The following is a 22122-nucleotide window of genomic DNA, read 5'->3' as shown; positions in this document are numbered from 1 at the left end:
TGCCTTCAGCTCTCGCCCAGATTATTGCAAAGGCCTCTTAGCTGGTCTGAGATCGTCCATCCTTGCCTCTGCCCCCAGGTCTCCACAGCACTCCTCTTTTCAAAACCCTTCTGTTTCCTAACACTTCTGGAGTTAACTAACAACTTTTTTTTTAAATTTTTATTGGAGTATAGTTGATTTACAATGTTGTGTTAGTTTCAGGTGTACAGCAAAGTGAATCAGTTATACATATATGTATATCCACTTTTTTTTTTAAGATTCTTTTCCCATATAGACCATTACAGAGTATTGAGTAGAGTTCCCTGTGCTATACAGCAGGTTCTTATTAGTTATCTATTTTATATATAGTAGTGTGTATGTCAATTCCAGTCTCCCAATTTATCCCTCCCCCTCTTATCCCCTGGTCACCATAAGTTTGTCTTCTTCATCTGTGACTCTACTTCTGTTTTGTAAATAAGTACATTTGTACCCTTTAAGATTCCACATATAAGCGATATCGTATGATATTTGTTTTTCTGTGTCTGACTTACTTCACTCAGTATGACAATCTCTAGGTCCATCATGTTTCTGCAAATGGCATTATTTTGTTCTTTTTTATGGCTGAGTAATAGTCCATTGTGTATATGTACCACATCTTCTTTATACATTCCTCTGTCGATGGACATTTAGGTTGCTTCCATGTCCTGGCCACTGTAAACAGTGCTTCAGTGAACATTGGGGTGCATGTATCTTTTTGAATTATGGTTTTCTCTGGGTATACGCCCAGGAGTGGGATTGCTGGGTCATAGGGTAGTTCTATTTTTAGTTTTTTAAGGAACCTCCATACTGTTCTCCACAGTGGCTGTGCTAATTTACATTCCTACCAACAGTGTAGGAGAGTTCCCTTTTTTCCACACCCTCTCCAGCATTTACTGTTTATAGATTTTTTTGATGATGGCCATTCTGACGGATGTGAGGCGATACCTCTTTGCAGTTTTGATTTGCAATTCTCTAATAATTAGTGATATTGAGCATATTTTCATGTGCTTTTTGGCCATCTGCATGTCTTCTTTGGAGAAATGTCTATTTAGATCTTCTGCCCATTTTTTAATTTATTTTATTTTATTTGTTTACTTTTGGCTGCATTGGGTCTTCGTTGCTGCCCACAGGCTTTCTCCCGTTGCCGCGAGCGGGGGCTACTCTTGGTTATGGTGCGCGGGCCTCTCATTGCGGCGGCTTCTCTTGTTGCAGACCTTGGACTCTAGGCGCATGGGCTTCAGTAGTTTGTGGCACGCGGGCTTAGTTGCTCCACGGCATGTGGGATCTTCCCAGACCAGGGCTCAAACCCGTGTCGCCTGCATTGGCAGGCAGATTCTCAACCACTGTGCCACCAGGGAAGCCCTTCTGTCCATTTTTTATCTGGGTTATTTGTTTTTTTGGTATTGAGCTGCATGAGCTGCATGAGATAATCCCTTGTCGGTTGCTTCATTTGCAAATATTTTCTCCTATTCTGAGAATGAAATTAGAACACTCCCTAACACCATACACAAAAATAAACTCAAAATGGATTATTTATTCAAGGATCATTTTTTCTTGAGTATCTACTATATGCCAGATACTATTCCAGGCACTGGAGATAAAACAGAGAACAAAACTTCTGCATTCAGAAGTTTACATTCTCATGGAGAGAAGGACAATAAACGAATATATAAGTAAAACGTACTATTAATATGTTCAGTGTTCTGTAGGGGAATCACAGAGGGAAGGGAAGAGGGCTTGCGCTTTAGACCCAAGGTGGTCAGAGAAGGTATAATGGACAAGAAAAGGGTAAACAAAAAGCCCAAAAGTGGGAAAGGTGGGAGCCAAGGGGCAACCTAGGAGCCGAGTATCCTTGACTAAGGGCTCAGCAAGTACATGAGTGGAAGTGTTCCTGGTGTGTTTTAGGTACCCCGAGGAAGCCACTGTGACCATCGTGGAAAGTGTGCATGAGGAGAAGAGGGGATTGACCTCACGGGGGTAAGGGGGCAGGGTTCAGTCTTGGAGATTCTCCAAGTTTTTTTTTCCCTCAGATTGAGATTGGAAGCCAGTGTACATTTTGAGCAGCGGCGTGACTGCTGCTCAAAAGGATCACTGAGGCCGATGTGCGGAAAAGCTTAAAGAACAATAGCAGAGTCAGAAAGAGGGTTTAAGCAGCTATCACAGCTGCTGAGATACGATGGTTTCGACCAGGAAGGGAGGTAGCAGCAGAGGTGGTGTCAAACCCAAAGGCCTCATAACAGTGTACCAGCTCTCCCGATGGGGTTCTTCCTACCCCTCCAAACTCACCTTGTTCCTTCCTGTATCCCCAACCCCACAGACCACTGCTAAGCTCATATAGGCGTCTAATGAGTATTTGTTGAGACAATGAACAAATTAATAAACAATCTATCCCTAGATCATCATCACCTATTTTAACGATAGGCATATGGTCAGAACTCAATAAATGTTTGCAGACGGAATACCGCACGATTCTGCTAAACCCAGGTGGCTAGGCCTCTTCACAGCTGGGGAAAACTGAGCCTGGGGAAGTATACATCTGGGGTCCCTCTGCACAGCTTACGCTAGAAGCTTCCTTCCCAATTTCAGCATGGCGAATCCCTGGACACTGAGAAGAAAGAGCTTGCTTTCAGGGTGAGTCACAGTGACCTCACAGGAGTTTCCCCCAAAATGTCCCTACCCTGTGGAAGGGAAAAACTGGAATCTCGTAGGGGCGGAGGGTCAAAAGACTCAGGCCAGACAAACGCTCGGAACGTTCCCGGAAGACCTCCCACCCTCGGGCCATAGAGAGGAAAGGACAGAAGTGCCGCTCTTGCGCAGCCGAGACCCCGCCCCCCGTTCCGCGCCTCCAGCGGAAGCCGGAAGCAAAAGCGGGCCCTGCTAGCCCCGCGGCTCGGTGGTCTCGGAGGCTCCGCAGGATTGGGGAGAAGATGGCGGAAGAGGAGTGAGTGGGTTTTTCCGGGGCGGCGGAGGCGGCAGGGCTGGGCCCCATCGGGTGACTGCGAGCACCTCAGGCCGCCCTCCGGCCCCATAAGGCGGAGCTCTTTGTGCTGGTTGGCCAGGACTGACCATGCCGGCGCCTGCGAGGAGGGCTGGAGGGACGGGCCTGGGCCGTGCAGCCTCCTAGAGGTTGGACCCTCTGGCTAGGGATCGGCTGCCCAGCATAGGTCTCGAAAGCCGTCTTGCGGAAACCGCAAGACAAATTTCACTTTCCTAGTTTTCGCATCCGCTGATTACGCAGCGCTTCGCTGCCTCCAGAAAGTCCCCCAGCTGCACCCCTTACGTAGCCAGTCACCTCCTCCATTGTAATGACTATTTTTCACATCTGTTTCCTTCAGTGAGTTTCATTTATTCGTTAACTGGTGGCCATCTACTCTATTTCAGGCCCTGGTCACATGGTAGTGAAGGAGGCCGACCAGGAGCCGCTCTCAGGGAGCTTCCATTCTAGTGGAAAAAGAAGACCATAAATAGACTAGATGATTTCAGTGCTCTGGAGGAAACGGAGTGGTGTTGGTGTGTGGGAGGCTTCTCGGGAAGAGGTGACGTGCCACATGAAACCTTAGTGACCAGAAGGAGGGATAGGAGAGGAAATAAAAGGTGCAAAAGGCCAGGAGCAAGAAAGAGCTTAGTGCCTTTTTGAGGGACAGAAAGAACGGCAGGATGGCTGGAGTGTGGAGAGCAAGGGAGCTAACTGTACAAGATGAGATAAAGGGGGGTGAAGGTGCCTCTGTCCTCCTGGTGCTGCTGGGGAAGGACCACTCTTAGTCCATCTACATACCTGCCAGGCACAGTCTGTTGCGTGTTATAGGTGCCCCATCTATATTTGTGGAATGAGTATGTGAAAATGAACAAGGAACCAACCCCATGGTTGAACTTTGACTTCCTCACCTGACAACTTTTCATGCATGTCTTTTGGCCTGGTGGTCATTTCATTTAGTCACATTACTTATTGAGCATCTTCTCTGTCCCAGACACTAAATTGGGCCTCAGCAGCACAAAGCAAAAGAGGTGGTATGACTCAGTGATTTCAAGTTTGGACTTAAAGCTTGATTCTGCCACTGACTGATACTCGCCAAGCTTTGCAACCTCTCTGAGCTTGTTATTCATGGGTAAAAAAGAGAAAGTAGTAGTGTCCACCTCAGGCTTATTATGCCCATTAAATGAGACTTGGTATGTTACCTGGTTCCTGGAATTAAGCTGTACTCAAAAAACATTAGCTGTTATAATCACAGTTATGGTGATCATTATGTCAATATCGTGCTAGTTTACAATCCCAACACAGTGTGAGGAGATAGTGTGAGGAACACAGCAGTAGTATGGAGGAGGGGATTACAGAGGGGATTACATTTGGGCTTTTTGAACTCAGAGAAGGTTTTTGTAAAGTAGGGTAGAGCATTCTGACCAGATCAACAACTGGGCAAATTCAGTGGCTTCTTCAGCTTGCAGATACCATCTAAGGAAAAGAATGTAAACTGGAGAAATAAGGCACTTAGTAAATAATGTTGGACCTTGGAATATGATGAGACTCCAGTTTGCCTCCCTTTAAATCCCCCATTAAGTGCCAAAGAGCAGGCAGCCTTTGATTCTACACCGGTCCTGATTCCCCCTTGTCCCTGTCCTCTAAGTGTTTGCGTTCAGAGTACCTGAGGCCACTGGTGCCCTTGTGCTGCAGCAGGAGGGAATCTTCCTAATCAGTTTCTCTCCAAGGCCTGCCTCTTGGTTGCAAGTGTTGTGAATCCCATCAGGCTCCGTGCCGAAGTTCTGTCTGGTTTGTGTGTGTTGGTAATTCGGGGCCCTTTTTCCTTTGTCTAATTCCTCTGCTTTTTATGTTCTCCAACAGGTTCCCCAATACAACTCATGAAGGTTTCAATGTCACCCTTCACACCACCCTGGCGGTCACTACGAAACTGGTGCGCCCGAGCCCCGCCAAGCCCATCCTCCCGGTGCAGACGGGGCAGCAGGCTCAGCAGGAGGAGCAGTCGAGCGGCATGACCATTTTCTTCAGCCTCCTGGTGCTCGGTGAGTGCGGCCCTTGGTGAGTGCGGCCCAGGGTGAGTGCGGCCCGCGGTGGGTGCGGCCCTCGGTGAGTGTGTGCGGAGACACCATCATCTGGCATTGCGAGTGTCTGTGTGTGCTGTCTGTGTGGTCAACCCCGTGTCAACCACTGTTGACTTGGTCAAGTCTTCCTCCTGTTTGGTTTTCACTTCAAACGCTGAGGGTCAGTGATCAGTCTGTTCATAACATCATAACAGGGTACTCCTTTTTCTTTATAAAATCATTGAGCTGAGCAATTCTGAAGAGCCCTTTATATATCTTAGACATCCTTTGAAAGGAAGAATTAAAGAATTTTTGCTCTAGAGAGAACTTTGAACATCTAGTTGAGTGTATTTCAGACTCCGCTCCTGAGAGTCTCTGTGTGTTTCTGTGTAGGTGGCGGTGGGAGCAGGGGGTGGGGTGGGGCCTGAAATGGCAGAGCATCCAGCTTTCTGACCAGAGCAGCATTTTGTCCCTCGTACCCATTAGGCCTCCACGTAAAATTTTACTTAGTTAAGAGGTTTGCTGTGAGTAAAAGATCACACACTCTTGCCCTAGCACACTGTTTTCCTTAACTTCCGTCATTCCCATTAACCATGGTCATGACTTTTGCCATATCTGTGTACCACCTGTGCTGTTATTTACCTATATAATGTTTTTCTTTAAACAGATTCACTCTCTCAAACTGAAAATCTCATTTTATTCGACTTCCTCCTTTAACAGGTGAAGAAATTTAGGCCCAGAGAGGTTAAATTATTGACAGACCTGGTTTGGGGGAGACTAAAGGCTAATATCCAGGTTGCCAGACATTGGTCAAGAAGTTTAGATAAAAGGCAGTAACTTAGCTGCCTCCCAGAGACTATGGACAGTAGACACCTGTTTTAGACCAGAAGACCAGTTGAAACTGCACAACCACTTTGGATCAGCTAAAGAAGAAATAGCTTCAAATATGACCCTCCAAACTCTTGTTTGAAGAGTGAAGTTGGAACGTTTACATTTTCTGCTTCTCTTTAATGATACTGAGTCATATTTCTGATTAGATCTTTTCATAAGAAAGGAAGGTACAAAGAAATGGAAAAGTGCAGAGTATTTCCATAGCCATAATAGATGGCTATTAGGACTGTTTTTTTGAGGAAAAGTGTAACTTCTTTCACACTTCTATTCAGACTCTGTTAATTAAATAATTTTAATAAGATACTAATTTTATTTAAAATCCCAGGACTCATCCTTGTCTTTCATAGTTTTTAAAAAACTTCTAAGTTGTACACTGAAAAAGTACACAAACCACAAGTGCACAATGTCCATTTAGATTTGATATGCCCAAATAATTTTTTACTCTTTCAGTGTAATTGAATTCTACTTCTAGGGGATTACTTTAACAATCAAGGAATCTTGTTTTCTTTTCTTTTTTTTCCTTTTGTTACAGTAGTTGAATACAAAGAAGAAAAGCAGTTCTTCCCTTGATCAAGAAGTCTTTAGTACCTGAATCCTTAAACCTGAAAGAGTATTATTAGTCTGTTTACATTGTTGTCAGCATGATATGTTAGGGAATATAAAAGGCAAGCCTTGGGGAAAAAAACTTCTGTTTTGTAATCACTTTTTTCACCGAAGGGTGAAAAAGATAAAGCTTTCAAAGTAACTTTCAGGGTGTGGAGCGTCTAGGATTAGCTTGTGCCGGAGATCACAAAACAGGTTTTTATGATGTGCTTTTTAATCCAGACAAAATCCTGCCCACTTTTGGCCTCTTTGAGGCCAAAAAGGGCTGAACTGTATTTGGTAGTGCTGAATATTTCTATTGGATTGTCTTCTCTTCAAACAGATCATAAACCTATACTTTAGAGTCATACTGATGTCAGATGGTTTCAGTTTTCACCTAATCAGTTGAGCTGGTATCTCCACTTTTTATGTGTAGGTCAGCATACATTAGAAAAGTGGAATGCTTTCTAAGTAAATTTGAAGGCATTTTTTTCCTCTGTTCTTGTATATCAACAAATTATTAAGTATCTTGTATATTTATTTGTGATTATGTGTCCAAACAGTGTAAATCTGATAAAGAAAAATAAAATGGCTGTTAATAAGTAACTTGCCAGCTCACTAAATATATAGACTAGTGAATTGCGGGAAATAGTCCATAGATTATTCTAGACTTCAGGAACTCATAACCTGGAACAGATTTACCACTTTTGTTTATTATTTTAGTCAGGTCAAATGAAATTGTAACTTTTGTGTGGAAAGGATGCCAAAACTCTGGTTACTTTTGACTTTTAGAAGCTTGAAATCAGTTGACTTACACTTAACCCTTGCTGATCTTTGACTCCACAGAGACAATAGTGAGTCATTATTATTGACTTAGAGTTAACTATTAGCATCATTTGACACATTTTATGGGCCATTAAATTTAATGGAGTTGTTAAAATTGACATGCCTATGTTTCAATATATTTTCTGTAATTAAAACTTCAGGCATGAAAAATTGGAAACATTAATTTGTACTCATACCCTCCATATGGCACAGAAGTTTTCGTCCCTTCTTGCTCTGTTTTTTCCCAAGTGTACTTGAAAACATGCACTTGTATGTGTATATATACATGTGTACATTCGTAAGCACATACACACCAACAGGCACATATAGTTTGGAGTTTGTTTTAATATAAGTGGGGTCCTATAACTTGCCTTTTCATCTTACAGAATGTCTTGGAGATCTTTCCATGTTAGTCTTTTTGTATCTACCTCATTTTTTTTTTAAGAAAAAGGATGTGTATGTGGTAAAATAAACATAACATAAAATTTACCATTTCAAAGTGCACAATTTAGTGGCATTTAGTACATTCACAGTACTGGGCAACCATCACCATTATCTAGTTCTAGAACATTTTCATCACCCCAAAAGGAAACCCAGTTCCTATTAAAAGCAGTCCCTCCCCATTCCATCCCCTCAGTCTCTGGTAGACACTGTTCTGCTGTCTCTAGGAATTTGCCTACTCAGAATATCTCATACAATTGGAACCATACAATATGTGACCTTTTATGTCTGGCTTCTTTCACTTGGCATATGTTTTCAAGCTTCATCCATGTTGTGGCATGTGTCAGAATTCCCTTCCTTTTTTATGGCTGAATAATATTCCACATTATGTTTATCCATTCATCACTTGATGGGCATTTGGGTTGTTTCCACCTTTTGGCTATTGTGAATAGTGCTGCTATGAACATTTTTGTACTTTTTTTTTTTTTCTTTTGTGGTATGCGGGCCTCTCACTGTTATGGCCTCTCCCATTGCGGAGCACAGGCTCCGGATGCGCAGGCCCAGCGGCCATGGCTTATGGGCCCAGCCGCTCCGCGGCATGTGGGATCTTCCCGGACCGGGGCACGAACCCGTGTCCCCTGCATCAGCAGGCGGACTCTCAACCACTGTGCCACCAGGGAAGCCCCTTTGTACGGGTTTTTATGTGGGCATATGTTTTTATTTCTCTTGGGTACATACTTAGAAGTGGAATTGCTGGGTTAAGTGGTTACTCTATGTGTAACTTTCTCAGGAACTGCCAAACTTTTCCACAGAGGCTGCACCATTTTACATTCCCACCAGCAATGCACAAGGGTTCCAGTTTCTCTCCATCCTTGTCAACACTTGTTATGTTAATTATAGCCTAGGGTGTGAAGTTTTATCTCATTGTGTTGGTTTTTTTTGTTTCTCATTGTGGTTTTTTGTTTTTTGGTTTTTGTTTTTTTTTTTGCGGTAGCGGTCCTCTCACTACTGTGACCTCTCCCATTGCGGAGCACAGGCTCCGGACACGCAGGCTCAGCGGCCATGGCTCACAGGCCCAGCCGCTCCGCGGCATGTGGGATCCTCCCGGACCCGGGCACGAACCCTCATCACCTGCATGGCAGGCGTACTCTCAACCACTGCGCCACCAGGGATGTCCTCATTGTGGTTTTGATTTGCATTTTTCTAATGATTAATGCTGATGAGCATCTTTTCATGTGTTTATTGGCCATTTGCATCTCTTTAGAGAAATGTCAGTTTCAGTCTTTTGCCCATTTTAAAATTGTGTTGTCTTTTTGTTGTTGAGTTGTCAGAGTTCTTTATATACTCTGGACACTAGACCTTTATCAGACATATGACTTAAAAATATTTTCTCCGATTCTATGGGTTGTCTTTGCAGATCTCCTTCTTTTTATAGCTGAAGACCATTCCCTGGCATTGATCGTTCTTATATGTAGCTCTCTCCATTGATAGAGCTTTCTCTTTTGCTCTTAAAGCTGCAAATAGTTGTGTGATTTATGAGAAGAAACTGTAAACTTTTTTCATCCAGCTTGGTGCAAAGAAAGAGCAGAAACTGATTCCACTCCTTAGATCAATTTTCTGTCTACTTATGTGCTTACCTGCCTGCCTTTTTAGGCAATAGGCGTTCTCATTGGTTACATGTACTAATGCATTGGAACTTTTTTCTTGCTGTTAGTACTTAATGTAGGATTTTTCTAACTAGGCTAAATATTTATAATAAAATAACATCACAGATTGATAGTTTAGAGCACAGAATAAAAGGAGGACAAAATTTCTGTATTTACAGCTGTTTCCTTTCTCTGGCCACCTGGTGCTTCTTGGTGGGACTAAAGATAATCTAATTTGTCAGTGTGGGCTCTGAGGGTGGCCAGTTCACAGCCATGCAGATTGTTTAAACATTTCCTTTTACAAAAAAAAAAAAGGCAACACATTTATTTTTAGTACTATCAAGGTAATACTTTGATTGATGAGATGGCATACCACCTAGGTGCCTAGTAAGAGAAAAAGACATGCACACTAACATTTGGGTCTTGAAATTACATTTAGGAGTTATTTATGCAAAAGTGTGCTTTTTGTTGTTGTTGTTCAGAAATATGTATTCCTTTCAAATAGTTTTACATCTTTCTGTTTCTTTTCTTTCATGACAACACCCCTGTGAGGAAAGTCAGACATTATTCTTATTTTGCTGGTTGAGGAATGAAGGCCACAGGGAGGGAGGTGGTGGGTGCCCAGGATTAAGGGCACAGGGTTAGAATTAAGCTCAACCCTGTGGCGTCTACCAGCAGTGGGACCTCTCTAAGCCTCCGCTTTTATCTTGAATCAAAGGAGGTAGTGGTGATAACAGCTCATTCAGAGAGGGGTGTTGAGGGTCAAATGAGACAGCGTTTGGGAAGTGCTCGGTACAGTGCCTGGCTCATGGGAAGCCCTCAACCAGTGGGAGCCCCAGTACCCATCTGGGGAGCAAACACCCCATCTTCAGGTCTCTGATGCTCTTATCACCAAACTAATATTAACTTTGTTCTGTTTTTTAAAACACCCTTACTTCCTTCTGCGTTAAAAGAGAACAATCATGTGGTGGCAAGATACTTTGTGTCAACATATATTCTGTTGCAGCTCTAGTTGCATAAAAGTGATTGATTTCATTAACTTCCTCCTCACCATTGAGGATCATTTCTCAGAATCAGGGAAATTTGAATAATTTTAAGTGGTTGTATAAGGTTTACAGCTTAGAATAGCGGTAGCTGTCTGTTGCTCTTTCAACAACTGGAAAACAAACTGGTTCAGGCATGTAAAAAAATACGGAGAAAATGTAGTGAACACCATGCAGCTACCTCCTGGTTAAGAAATAAGAAATTGAAAATACAGCTGAAGTTTACTGTGTCATTGTCAGTTGTCCATTTCCCTGGCAGCCTCCTAGAAATAACCCCTGCCTTGGACTTGGTGTTTATCATTCAAAGTTGGGCTGTTTTCTAGGGGCAGGACAGGAATAAAGACGAAGACGTAGAGAATGGACTTGAGGACGTGGGGAGGGGGAAGGGTAAGCTGGGGCAAAATGAGAGTGGCATGGACATATATACACTACCAAATGTAAAATAGCTAGTGGGAAGCAGCTGCATAGCACAGGGAGATCAGCTCAGTGCTTTGTGACCACCTCGAGGGGTGGGTTAGGGAGGGTGGGAGGGAGACGCAAGAGGGAGGAGATATGGGGATATGTGTATACTATAGCTGATTCACTTTGTTATAAAGCAGAAACTAACACACCATTGTTAAGCAATTATACTCCAATAAAGATGTTAAAAAAATAATTTTAAAAAAAAGTCTTATTTTTTCCCACAGCTATCTGCATCATATTGGTGCATCTACTGATCCGATACAGATTACATTTCCTGCCAGAGAGCGTTGCTGTTGTCTCTTTAGGTAAGTGCTTATTGGTGATCTTATAATAAAAGCACTAACTATACCACTTTTTGAGTGCCTCCAAAGTGCTAGAAACCACAAGAGATGTGGTGTATACTGAGCTCATTTCATTGTCACTGCAAGCTGCCATGAGGGTGTTATGATCCCATTTTACAGATGAGGACACTGGGGGCTCAGGGGTGATGACCTCCTAAAGGTCACATAGAAGCCCCTCTGTCCAACTTGAGAGCCCTTTCTACTTCTAGAACCACCCTCAGGGCACATCTAAGGCTTTTATCCGCTTATTATATTGTAGTTACTTTATTTCTAGTTTCAAGTTGCCTACCAATGATATTTATTTTTTTCTTATCACCACTGCTTTTTAAGTTAATTTTATATATAAAATTATATATACTTTATAAGTTTTCTTTGCCTTGTAGATCTGGTTTAGTATATTTAGAAATTCTTTCCCAATATAGCGATGGTTTGGGTTAGCTTTGGAAATGAACATTCACACTGTTTATTCTAAGGTCTACTACTAGGCTGTGCTGTCACTCGACTAAGGCGAATAATTGATAGTTAATTCATAGAATCACTGAATTTTACAGCTGGAAGAGGCTCTCACTTTAAGGTTTAGGATGGAGGAATGGCTCACTTTAATGTCAGTCAGATCTAAGGTCTTCAGAGAGCATTCCATTCTACCTCACTTATATTTCCCTCTTTTGTTTCCTGTGGCAATTAACTGTTAAGATAATTAGCCTCTATTTAGAATGTATGAATCACTGTAATCACAGTTGACCTCACATGTAAGTCCACTGAAGTGGTTACTGAAGCAGGGACCTTACTTTTCAGTAAGTATTAAAATGAAGATGTGGGTGGGGAAGCTTAAAGGATAGTAAATAGGGTTTCACTAAGGCCAGCCAAAGCTTTCATCAGCCTATTATATTGTAGTTACTTTTACTAGTTTCCACTTGCCTACTGATGATATTTAATTTTCCTTATCACCACTGGTGCTTTATAAGTTACTTTTCTTTGCCTTAGATCTGGTTTAGTATAGTATTTAGTATTTTTTGCAATATAGCAGCAGCTTAGGTTAGCTTTAAAAATGAATGATCAGACTCTGTTCATTCTCCTTCCCCTACCAGTACCAGCATTCCTACTACTCTGTTTCAGCCCCTCCTATATTTTCCCTGGACTTCACAGTACTACTAAGTGCCAGGTTCTGGCCTATGAGCTTTCACATTGCCATCTCATTTCAGTCCCGTAACCCCCAGGTGATGCCATATTTTAAGGAAGATGTACCACTGGATAATTTTGATCTTCAGTAAAGAGTTAGAAATCAATTTTACTCAGAGTTCCTGCTCTCTATTGAGCAGTCTCTTCAGCTACACATCCTGGCAGATTCTAACAAACTTAGTTAACAAGAGCCTTAGAGCTCTAAGAAGAGGAGGATCATTTGTTAGCATTCTTTTCCTGATATTAGGCACCTCGAAAATAACCTATATAGCTAATACCTATTATTCTGGGGCATTCAGTAAAGACTTAAAAAGCCACTGCAAGGAAGTTACAGTTTTGTGGTCAGTTTACATAGTTTCTTAAGAATAAGACCTATAGTTGGTATGTATTTAGGTATTGTGCACATGGAAATTTAAGTGGTGGTTCTTGTAATTTGGTTTGGAATGTCAGGTTCTTCACCGTCTCTTGAATGTTTCAGTAACTGCGGGTCACTGAACACCAGTGCTTGTACAAGGACTTACAGCGACATTGTTGTGTGCCTACCTAAGGACCACTCCCCCTCCATGAAAACAGAACCCTCGCTTTGACCCCGTGTCTTTCCACAGTGTGGTCAAGGAAGGTGGGCCCCTCCTCCAGGTCAAGATTGGTTTTCTCCATCGTGGTAATTGTTTCAAAGGGGTGGAGGCAGCAGGCAGTGTGAAACCCAGGTCTGGCCAGTGAGACCGAGGGGAAGCGTGCTGGGGTGATGAGTTTTGGAAACATTTTTCCTCTCTGATAAAAAGAGAAATTTCCCCTTCCTTTGATGCTGTTGTATGAGGATGTGATGCCAGGAGCACTGGTAGCCATCTTGCAATCACTGTGGCTCAAAGACGAAGCCGGAATGCTGAGGCTTGCCAAGGGGACAGATGGGAAGCCCAGATTCTTGACTGCACTGTTGTTTTGTAGAATTGATAGCCCCGAAACTACCTATCTCAGAGCTGCCTGTTACATGAGATAATAAACATCCATTGTTTAAGCCATTTTTAGTCAGGTGTTCTTTTACTTGCAGAGGAAAACATCTTAACTGATATAGGACTCTTTCCATTCAATGGACAAAATCAATTCAAAATGATTCAAAGAAAACAGATATTGGTGTGGGTGGAGTTGCACACCCATTGGCTCATGGCACCAAAAAACCTACAGGCACTGCCAGCTTCAGACTTCGCTGGATCAAGTCTCCTGGGCTCCGTTTTTCTCCATTCTCAACAGTGCTTCCCTTTGTTTTGGCTTCACTCTCAGGCGGGCTCTCTCCACATGGTAAGACTTGACAGCTTCAGGCTTGCTGTCCTTACAGTAGCAGTCACGCTGGGAAAGGTGGCCTCCTCTTCCCCCTGCTTCCACCAGAAGTTGTAGGATGAAGTCTGACCAAATGGCCACCCCAGAACTGGACATGGAGTGGAGCAGTGCTGGGGGTCAGCAAAGGCTGTCCGTCCACAAGGTTTCTTTCTTTGCTGATGTTGCGCAAATAACTGTAGCCTATACAGCTAGGGCTTGGGAGTGGGTGATGGAAAGTCAGTCTTGCTTTCAGTACTTATTTGCTAACTCAGGTGATTGGAATACTAAGAGCACTTCTAGGGAGAGTACTGGGGTCCAGAAAGGACTTTTTGTTAATATTAGAGGACATTTGGTTAAAATTTAGAAATGCTGACAAAGCTGTCAAAGTAGTTCTGTATTTCATAAAGCTATGTAAATGGAAGGAAAACTTTTTTCTCCTACTGGAGCAAGTGTAACAAAATATTGAGATATCCACCGTTTCAAGAATTTCCAACTTTTGTGCCAAAAAGAATCTAGATGAAGCTGCCAGAGAAAATGGAGTTTTCATTCTTTCAAGGGTAAGTTTTCCTAGCCTACTTTTTCTAACCAGAAGTTACTTTTTAGTCCACAGTCATTTAGAGATACTGTTGGCCTTTTGTGTTAAGCATTCAGAGTTCCTAAGAAATCGTAGATATAGAAGAGGACTATCTGTACTCAAAAAGCACATTTCCGCTCTTCTATTTTATTGTATTTTCAAATGAATTGAGACTTTTTTCATTCTTTATAAAAGCATAGTATCAACATGAAGTTCTAAAGCTATTTCCTTGGCCCTTGTTCAAAGCTTTCAGATACTTTCTATACTTAGGGAATTCTGTGGTTCGGGCCTTTTAAAAATGTATATATATATTTTTTCACACTTAGCTATAAAGAAGAAAAGTCCTTTTCATTGACAACCAGCTCTTTTTATCATGCTTCCTTCTCTTCCAAACCATGTGTAGACGCACACATGCCCATCAGATGACTTGACTTGGTTTGAGCTTCAATCATTTTTTGTGTTCTTCACTTTTTACTGTTCTTTCCATGTATTAGTAAAGTTCACATATTTATTTTTATTGGCCATATAGTGCTGATTCACTGTTCATATATTTTGGGCTGAAATTGGTAAGGAGTGAAAATGAAATAGTTGTACTGCCTACTGTCCTCTGTTGTATATAGCAAAAATAGTAATAAATTTTTTTTTCATAGTCATACTTTATCGTAGAGTGAGGAAAGGCCTGCATGGGGTTAAGAATGGAATTTGACTTCAAAATGCTAGGGTTTAGCCTGAATACTGCTGATAGTTAGAAAAACCGTATTTTAACTTATAACTGGATTTGATTGAATCATTGAATAAATAGGAATACACAAATGTGCTTCCTGTCATAACCTGCTTAACTATGTTTGTGCTTTTAGTTATATTAACTCCTTGTTTTGACTAAAGGATTGAAATTTTTTTTTTTTTTTAAGAGTAGGGCTCTTTTTGTCAATGGGGGTTTTGAGTGGAAGACGAAAAAAAAATCACTCAGTTCCTGAGTTGTTGACTGAAGGTAATTCTGGGAAAAAGTATATATATAGTGATTATATTCTAATTGTACTTAAGTTCTAAAAACGGTTTTTTTAGAGAAAACTTAAAGCAAGAATCCTGACTATAACTCTAACAGCTTTCCTGACTTTTTAGACTGTGAGAGTCCAATTGTGACGCAGCTTGAGCTGTCCCATGGGGAACTCTCCCTGAGTCTCAGGTACTTTGATTTTTGTTAGAGAAGAAACAGGCATTCATTTGTTGGCATTAGAGTAGCTGTCTCAGCGGTAGAGGCCAAAATTGGTTGTCACATTGACAAAATGATCACATTAGACTCTAAGGATTTTCTGGGCTGTCGCATTCCAAGGAAGAGTGCTAGCGCAGACTTTTAGCCTCTGTGTTTCTGGAAACATGGCTGAGAGGTGACAATTTATTCTTGGAACATCTTGTTGCTCGTTAGCTGGCGTTAGCTAAACGTGTGCTCTGTAATAGTGCATATGCTTTTGCCTGGAGTCTTGCTCTGATTCTCCTTAGTTTTATGGTCATCCGCTCTTGGCTCAGCATTTTTTCATCTTAAAGTTGTATTTTATACTTAAATCTTTTAGATATGTCAGAATAGTGAGGTAGTCTGAACTTTAAAGGAAGAAAGGTTGTTAAAGGATTACATTTGGAAACTTGCTACATCTGGGCTGATTTCTATAAATTTCCTCTTTCGCCACATAAATGTTCTCAACAGAACAGAAAGGAACAACATTCCACTGAAAAAGTAAGCTACCTTAAAAACAAAATATATAAACAGCATTTCCCCAGAAAACAGAGAGACAGCTCTGGGGTCCTGATTCTCATCTTCCTGGCAGGTCTTCTGTCTTTCAGAATACTATCTTTGGAGTATCTATTTTAGTATAGGTAGCAGCATCAAGGACTGGAATTTCAAAATCACCTTAGTATAGCGTAAGTGATTCTATGATTATAGCTAACAAAATGTGCTAACAATATTTTAAAGTATTTTCAAAAAATCATTTGTGGTTAAAAACATATTACATAAGTAATTATATTCCTTTCTGCCCTATCCTGTAGTAGCAGGGCTGTCTCCTCATGGTAGTCAGGGTTAGTCACCCCTGCCAACGTGGTAGCCTTGGTAGCCTGTTTCTAGGCCTGCTGGTCTGTTGGCACAAAAAGCCCAAAGTGACCAGGCAGCAGCCATTGTAACTCTTACTATGTGAACTCTGGTGGAAATGTCCCCTTCTGGGAGCCAGGTTCTTTCAACCCACCGAGCCTAAAGTTTCAGGCTAAGGAAGCAGAAATCCTCCAAGCAGGAATCCCCACTCTTAAGTGAGTCGCTGAGAGTGGTGGTGAGTGGTGTACCCATTGTGTGCTGTACCCATGCTTGCCTGTTGGGGATGTACCACCCTATAATGGCCACTGGTTTCAGGAGTATACCGCACCCTGGAGGAGTATGCCATTCCTTACAATATGTCACCTCCAAGCTGGTGCCTCGGCTCCATTTTTTTTTTAATTTTTATTATTTATTTATTTTTGGCTGCGTTGGGTCTTCGTTGCCGCGCGCGGGCTTTCTTTAGTTGTGGCGAGCGGGGGCTGCTCTTCGTTGCGGTGCGCAGGCTTCTCATTGCGGTGGCTTCTCTTATTGCAGAGCACGGTCTCTAGGGTGCGCAGGCTCAGTTGCTCTGCGGCATGTGGGATCTTCCCGGACCAGGGCTCAAACCTGTGTCCCCTGAATTGGCAGGCGGATTCTTAACCACTGCGCCACCGGGGAAGCCCCTCAGCTCTTTTTTAAGAGGCCATTTACCACTCTGGCTGGCTGGCAGTTTCTGGATAGGACCGTGTGGTGTCCATGTCTCATGCCCACTTCTGCACCTCCTTTGCCAAAAAGCGAGTCTCTTGGTTTGACATGTTGTTGACATATTGTTATGCAGTATCCCACTTTGGTGGCTCAGACACTTATGGACCCTGGGACGGTGGTGCTAGCATATGTGTCAGCCTCAGTCAGAATGAGTTGCTGCCCTTTCCAGGATGGAAGGCGTCTGATGTAATCGAGGTGCTATCATGCAGTTGGCTGGTCTTCTCAAGGGATGGTACCACACCAGGTGATGAGTGTTGATCTCTGTGGCTCTCCAGTCATACATTCAGCAGTGGCAATGGCTACAGAGCAGCCTTGGTGAGAGGGAGTTCATGCCGTAGGGGCCCTGCACAGCTTCCATGTCTGCCATCATGGCTACTGTGCTCATGAGCCCATTGCACAGACGCTGAAGTGGCCAACATCGGAGGCTGGCCGAGTGTTTCATGAACCACGCGTGGGTTTTTTTTTTCTCCTCTGTCAGCTGGTCTTAAAGAGCTCCCCATGAGGCCGTATGTAGGAGCTGAGCTGAGAGAGATGTTGCTGTAACAGCTAAAGATGACATAGAGGTCTGGGCCACAAGTAAAGCATACTTGTGCCTTTTAGATCGGCACAAGTCTGATCGCTAATGTAACACTTCCATCTTAAAATGGATTGCTCCTGGGCCCACCTAGCCTGACAGCAGGTATGGCAACCCAACTTATGAAAGATGATTCTGGCCACCTGGGCACTTGACGTCCCATGCTCAGATGCTCTGTCTCTACCACGGCCCAACAGCATGCCAGGAGCTTTATCGTGTTTTTCCCTTGGGAGTTTTTTGAGTGGTATATGTGTCTCTTCTGCAAATGGCATGACCTTGCTCCAGAGTCCTAGGGATCTATGCTGAGCGACCCTCCTATTGGGGCTTGCCGGCCTCCCTTCCTACCAGATACTTCCAGTTCCATGGGGTCCGCCAGATCGTATGGCGAAAGCAGCAGAGCTGCTTGAACTGCAGCTAACTGTTTTGGGCCTCACTCAAAACCGTCAGTCTCTCAAAATCCAATAAATGGGTTGAAGTGTTGAATAGTTTTCTCAAGTGTGGAATATATTGCCTCCAAAACCTGGAGAAGGCCTACCAAGCATTGTGCTTCCTTTTTTTTTTTTTTTTTTTTTTTTTTTGCGGTATGCGGGCCTCTCACTGTTGTGGCCTCTCCCGTTGCGGAGCACAGGCTCCAGACGCGCAGGCTCAGCGGCCATGGCTCACAGGCCTACCCACTCCGCGGCATGTGGGATCTTCCCGGACCGGGGCACGAACCCGTGTCCCCTGCATCGGCAGGCGGACTCTCAACCACTGCGCCACCAGGGAAGCCCTGTGCTTCTTTATTACAGTAGAAGGGGCAGACCTTTTCCTTTACTTGGAGGCAATGTCTTGGTGTGCTTCAGACCACTTGACCTCTGAATTCTTCCCAGATGGGCAGGCCCCTGAAACTCTATCCTCTGAAGCATACGTGTCTTACCAAGACATCTCCTCGCCACTTCATGCTTGTCGCAGTACATTAGCATGATGTCAGTAGTGGACCAGTGTATTGTCCTGTGGAACGTCCATATGGTCTGTGTCCTTGGGGACTATATTATGCAGGAAGCAGTAGTTAACCTAAGGCACTTGCCTCATTTGGGGCATCTGTGTAATCTTGAAATAACCTGGGAGCTCTGTATTCCAATGGTGTGGTAGGGGCCACTTCTGCAGGCCTAGAAGGTCCACGGGAACCTGAGGGTTAAAGGTGCTCATGTGCATCTCGCTAGGCACCCCTATCCCATGTCTGAGCCCCACTTCTTCCTTATCAGGGACCTGCTAGGAGAAGGCATAGGAGATTATCATCTTGAGTTCAGCCTTCTCTGAAGATCTGCCACTCTTGCAGTTAAGACCTGTGCCCAGTCTTCAGCTCTAGAGGCACTCCAGCTGCAAGAGATGAGGGTCTGTTTCAATGCTGCCAAGGAGGCCCTCTGACTCTCACCGTTTACTTAAAGTTGGTGATTGTTCGGGCCTTTTGTTTTCTTTTTTTCAGAGCATCGGTGGCACTCAGCAACAACCACAATTCCACTTTTCTTACAGTTATTATTTCCGTCATAACCTCTTTAACACCAGAGATACTGGTGTTAAAGGCCTTGCCTCCTCCACCAGTGTCCCAATCCAGTCTGCCACAAGTGAAGGTCTTAGCAATGGCACTGCTACCCCCGGTGAGGGACTAGTAGTATTTTACCTGCAGTGTTGGGATCCTCTTTGCCCGGAAGCTGCTGAGTGGTCCAACTCCAGAACCCCATCCTCGAGTTTGCTTCCTTTGACCGCTCCACTCCTGGAACCAGTGGTCTTAGGTTGGCTCCCTAAAAGCAGAATCTGAGACAGGGGTTTGGGGATAGGTAATGTATTGAGGGGTGCTCTTCAAGAGCAAATCTGTAAGGGAGGGAGTCAACAAGACCAGGGAAGGAGAAAGCCAAACGGTGGGTATGATCTCAAGGTAGGCCTGGCCTAGCCTCAGCAGGAGGGCTCTGGGGCAAGAACGCCCAGCAGAGTCTGTCTCTCCTTAAACCAAGGGGGTGGGACTTGTGGACCCCCATCAGTTAGTCATTGACTATGAGCTGGTGTGGGGCGGGCACAGCTTCCATGATGAGGTGCCTCTCGGCGGCTAAGGGCAGTTTTCTGGAGAAGGGGACAGCCGTGAGCACTTAGCAGCCAACACGCACAGCAGCTCCCACAGATGGGCCCAGTGAAGGGGAGTGGGCGAGCCTCACAGCATCTACCACAGAAGGCAGCTGATGAGCTCTTTACAAAATTAAAAATGCCTGTACCCTTGACCCAGCAGCCCCTCTTTCAGGAGTTTTGTCTGTGGATACGCTCACACATGTGGAATGATGTTTTTACTCAGATGGCAATGGCAGTGATAGCAGAAGCCTGGAGAACACCTGAGCGCTCATTACAAGGGGACATGTTAGATGGCACAGTGGAATACACTGCAGCCACTAACAAAACAAAAAGTGTGAGGAAGCTCTTTATGTGTTGATATGGAATAGTTTCTAAGAGGTAGTGGTGAGTTAAAAAAAATTCAGAATAGAGTAAATACTGTATTACCATTTGTTTTAAAATTTATTTTATATGTACATGCATATGCATGTATATAATTTTAAACGTACAGACACTCTCAGCAGAAATGTACAGTATAACCAAGAAACTGGTAACGTTTGTGGTCTACGGGAAGGAGAAAAAAACAAGAATGGAACAGAGACTTAAGTTTTCACTGCATACTCTCTTATACCTTTCAAATTTTGTACCATAGGCATCTGTTACATAATCAAGTAAAAAATAAAGTAATTCATTTTTAAAACAATTCTGGATCTGCTATTTACTAGCTCAGTGATGCTTGTCCTTAGCCTCGGTTTCCTCACCTGTAAAATGCAGGTGACAAAGCCTTCACTTCATAGGACTGCAGATATTAAACTGGGCAATGCGTAGAAATCACTTAGTATAATGCCTCCCTGCTAAGTAATCAATAACTGTTAGCTGCTGCTATTAATATTATTATCATTTATATTATTATGGTTTATTACCTTGTAGGGTAATCGTGAGAATGAGCTTAAATAAAGTATATTGTATACAGTAGCGCAGTGCCTAGCACCATAGTGTGTGTGTGTGTTTCTTTTTAACACAATGCAAATTAATAAATGTGTGTGCATATACATATATACATATATTTTTAAGGGAACTAGAATCATGTTCTACATATTGTTTTGTAACCTGATTATTATACTTAATACATTTTAGGCACTTTCCTGTACTGTTCATATTCAGGAATACTTGTATTTTACAGCGATAATGGTAGACCAGCAGTGCACCCTGGGAGTGGGAAGGGTGTTAGCAGTTCGTAGCAGTAGTGCAGTCTCCCTGTGTCTCATTGTCCAGAGGTGGTAGAAGGCACCCAGGAGCCAGCAGTCCACTGTCACTTGCTGGCCCTGAGCTGTCAGAAGAGGCTCTCTTGAGCCTTCCTGCCTGGAGCATTCTCTTGAGGAGTAAGAATAATTTAACCTGACAGATCCTGGGAGAAGGATCTCAACAAATAATTATGAATTACTCCTGATCCTTTGACTTAATCCAGTGGCATCCATAATGAGGTGTGTGTATGAAGGTCCATAGGAGGCAAAAGGAAATATTAGAACTTACGTTTCTATTTAATTTGAATCTCCCTTACAATCTCTGTTTTTTGTGTTATTTATTTTATTAATTTTTGGCTGTGTCGCACAGCTTGTGGGATCTTAGTTCCCCGACCAGGGATTGAACCTGGGCCCTCGGCAGTGAAAGTGTGGAATCCTAACCACTGGACAGCCAATTCCCTGTGTTATTTTAAAATACATTAATATAGCAGCACTTTTTTTATAATAATAAAATAAAAATTTGTAACTTGAAGGTGCATGCTCATATTCTTTTAACTGATAGGAATATACAAAATTGTATCTAGGGTATTATTTCCAGGGTGTCTGGTTGTATGGTATAAATTAATTTCTCCTGGACACTAGGTTGATTTGACCTAACTTTTAACCTCAATCTCAAAAGGTAAAGGAGGAGTTTGCCAATTTAATGTTGTACCATATTTCAGTCCTAGGACATTTCAAAAGGATTACTCATGTAATAGTAATAATAGTAATAGTAGTAATAATATCATATTGTATTTTACAAAGCTTTCCAATTCCTCATTGATAATAATATAGAAACAAGCTTAGGCAATAGAATAATCACTGATTCTCAAATGTAATTGCTTCATGTGTATTAATTACAAAAGCATTGATCATAGTATTAACGTTTTTGGTGTACATTTACAAAGGAAAAAAAGTTGAGGTTTAGTAGCACAGAAAAACACTAGCTTTAAAAATTAAATCTGAAATCATGAAAAAAGTTCCAACTTCCGTAGTAATCAGGAATGAT

The 22122-nt window shown here is 42.8% G+C and overlaps 1 protein-coding gene across 6 annotated transcripts in view; it reads left to right on the top strand.

The window, feature by feature from the left end:
• Nucleotides 1-2885: 2885 nt before the first annotated feature.
• SLC9A8 (solute carrier family 9 member A8) overlaps nucleotides 2886-22122 on the top strand; it is a 68389-nt gene continuing 49152 nt past the window's right edge. For all 6 annotated transcript variants that reach the window (XM_060125034.1, XM_060125033.1, XM_060125032.1 and 3 more), the window contains exons 1-3: nucleotides 2886-2959; nucleotides 4856-5034; nucleotides 11167-11247. In XM_060125034.1, the coding sequence (XP_059981017.1) occupies nucleotides 2946-2959; nucleotides 4856-5034; nucleotides 11167-11247 (274 nt within the window). In that variant the 5' untranslated portion in view covers nucleotides 2886-2945. The remainder of the gene's footprint in view (nucleotides 2960-4855; nucleotides 5035-11166; nucleotides 11248-22122) is intronic.

The sequence above is a fragment of the Lagenorhynchus albirostris genome, chromosome 15, assembly GCF_949774975.1.
Source record: "Lagenorhynchus albirostris chromosome 15, mLagAlb1.1, whole genome shotgun sequence".
NCBI classification, from domain to species: Eukaryota; Metazoa; Chordata; class Mammalia; order Artiodactyla; family Delphinidae; genus Lagenorhynchus; species Lagenorhynchus albirostris.
The sequence above is the reverse complement of the archived record's forward strand: the minus strand, read 5'-3'. Positions and strand labels throughout refer to the sequence as shown.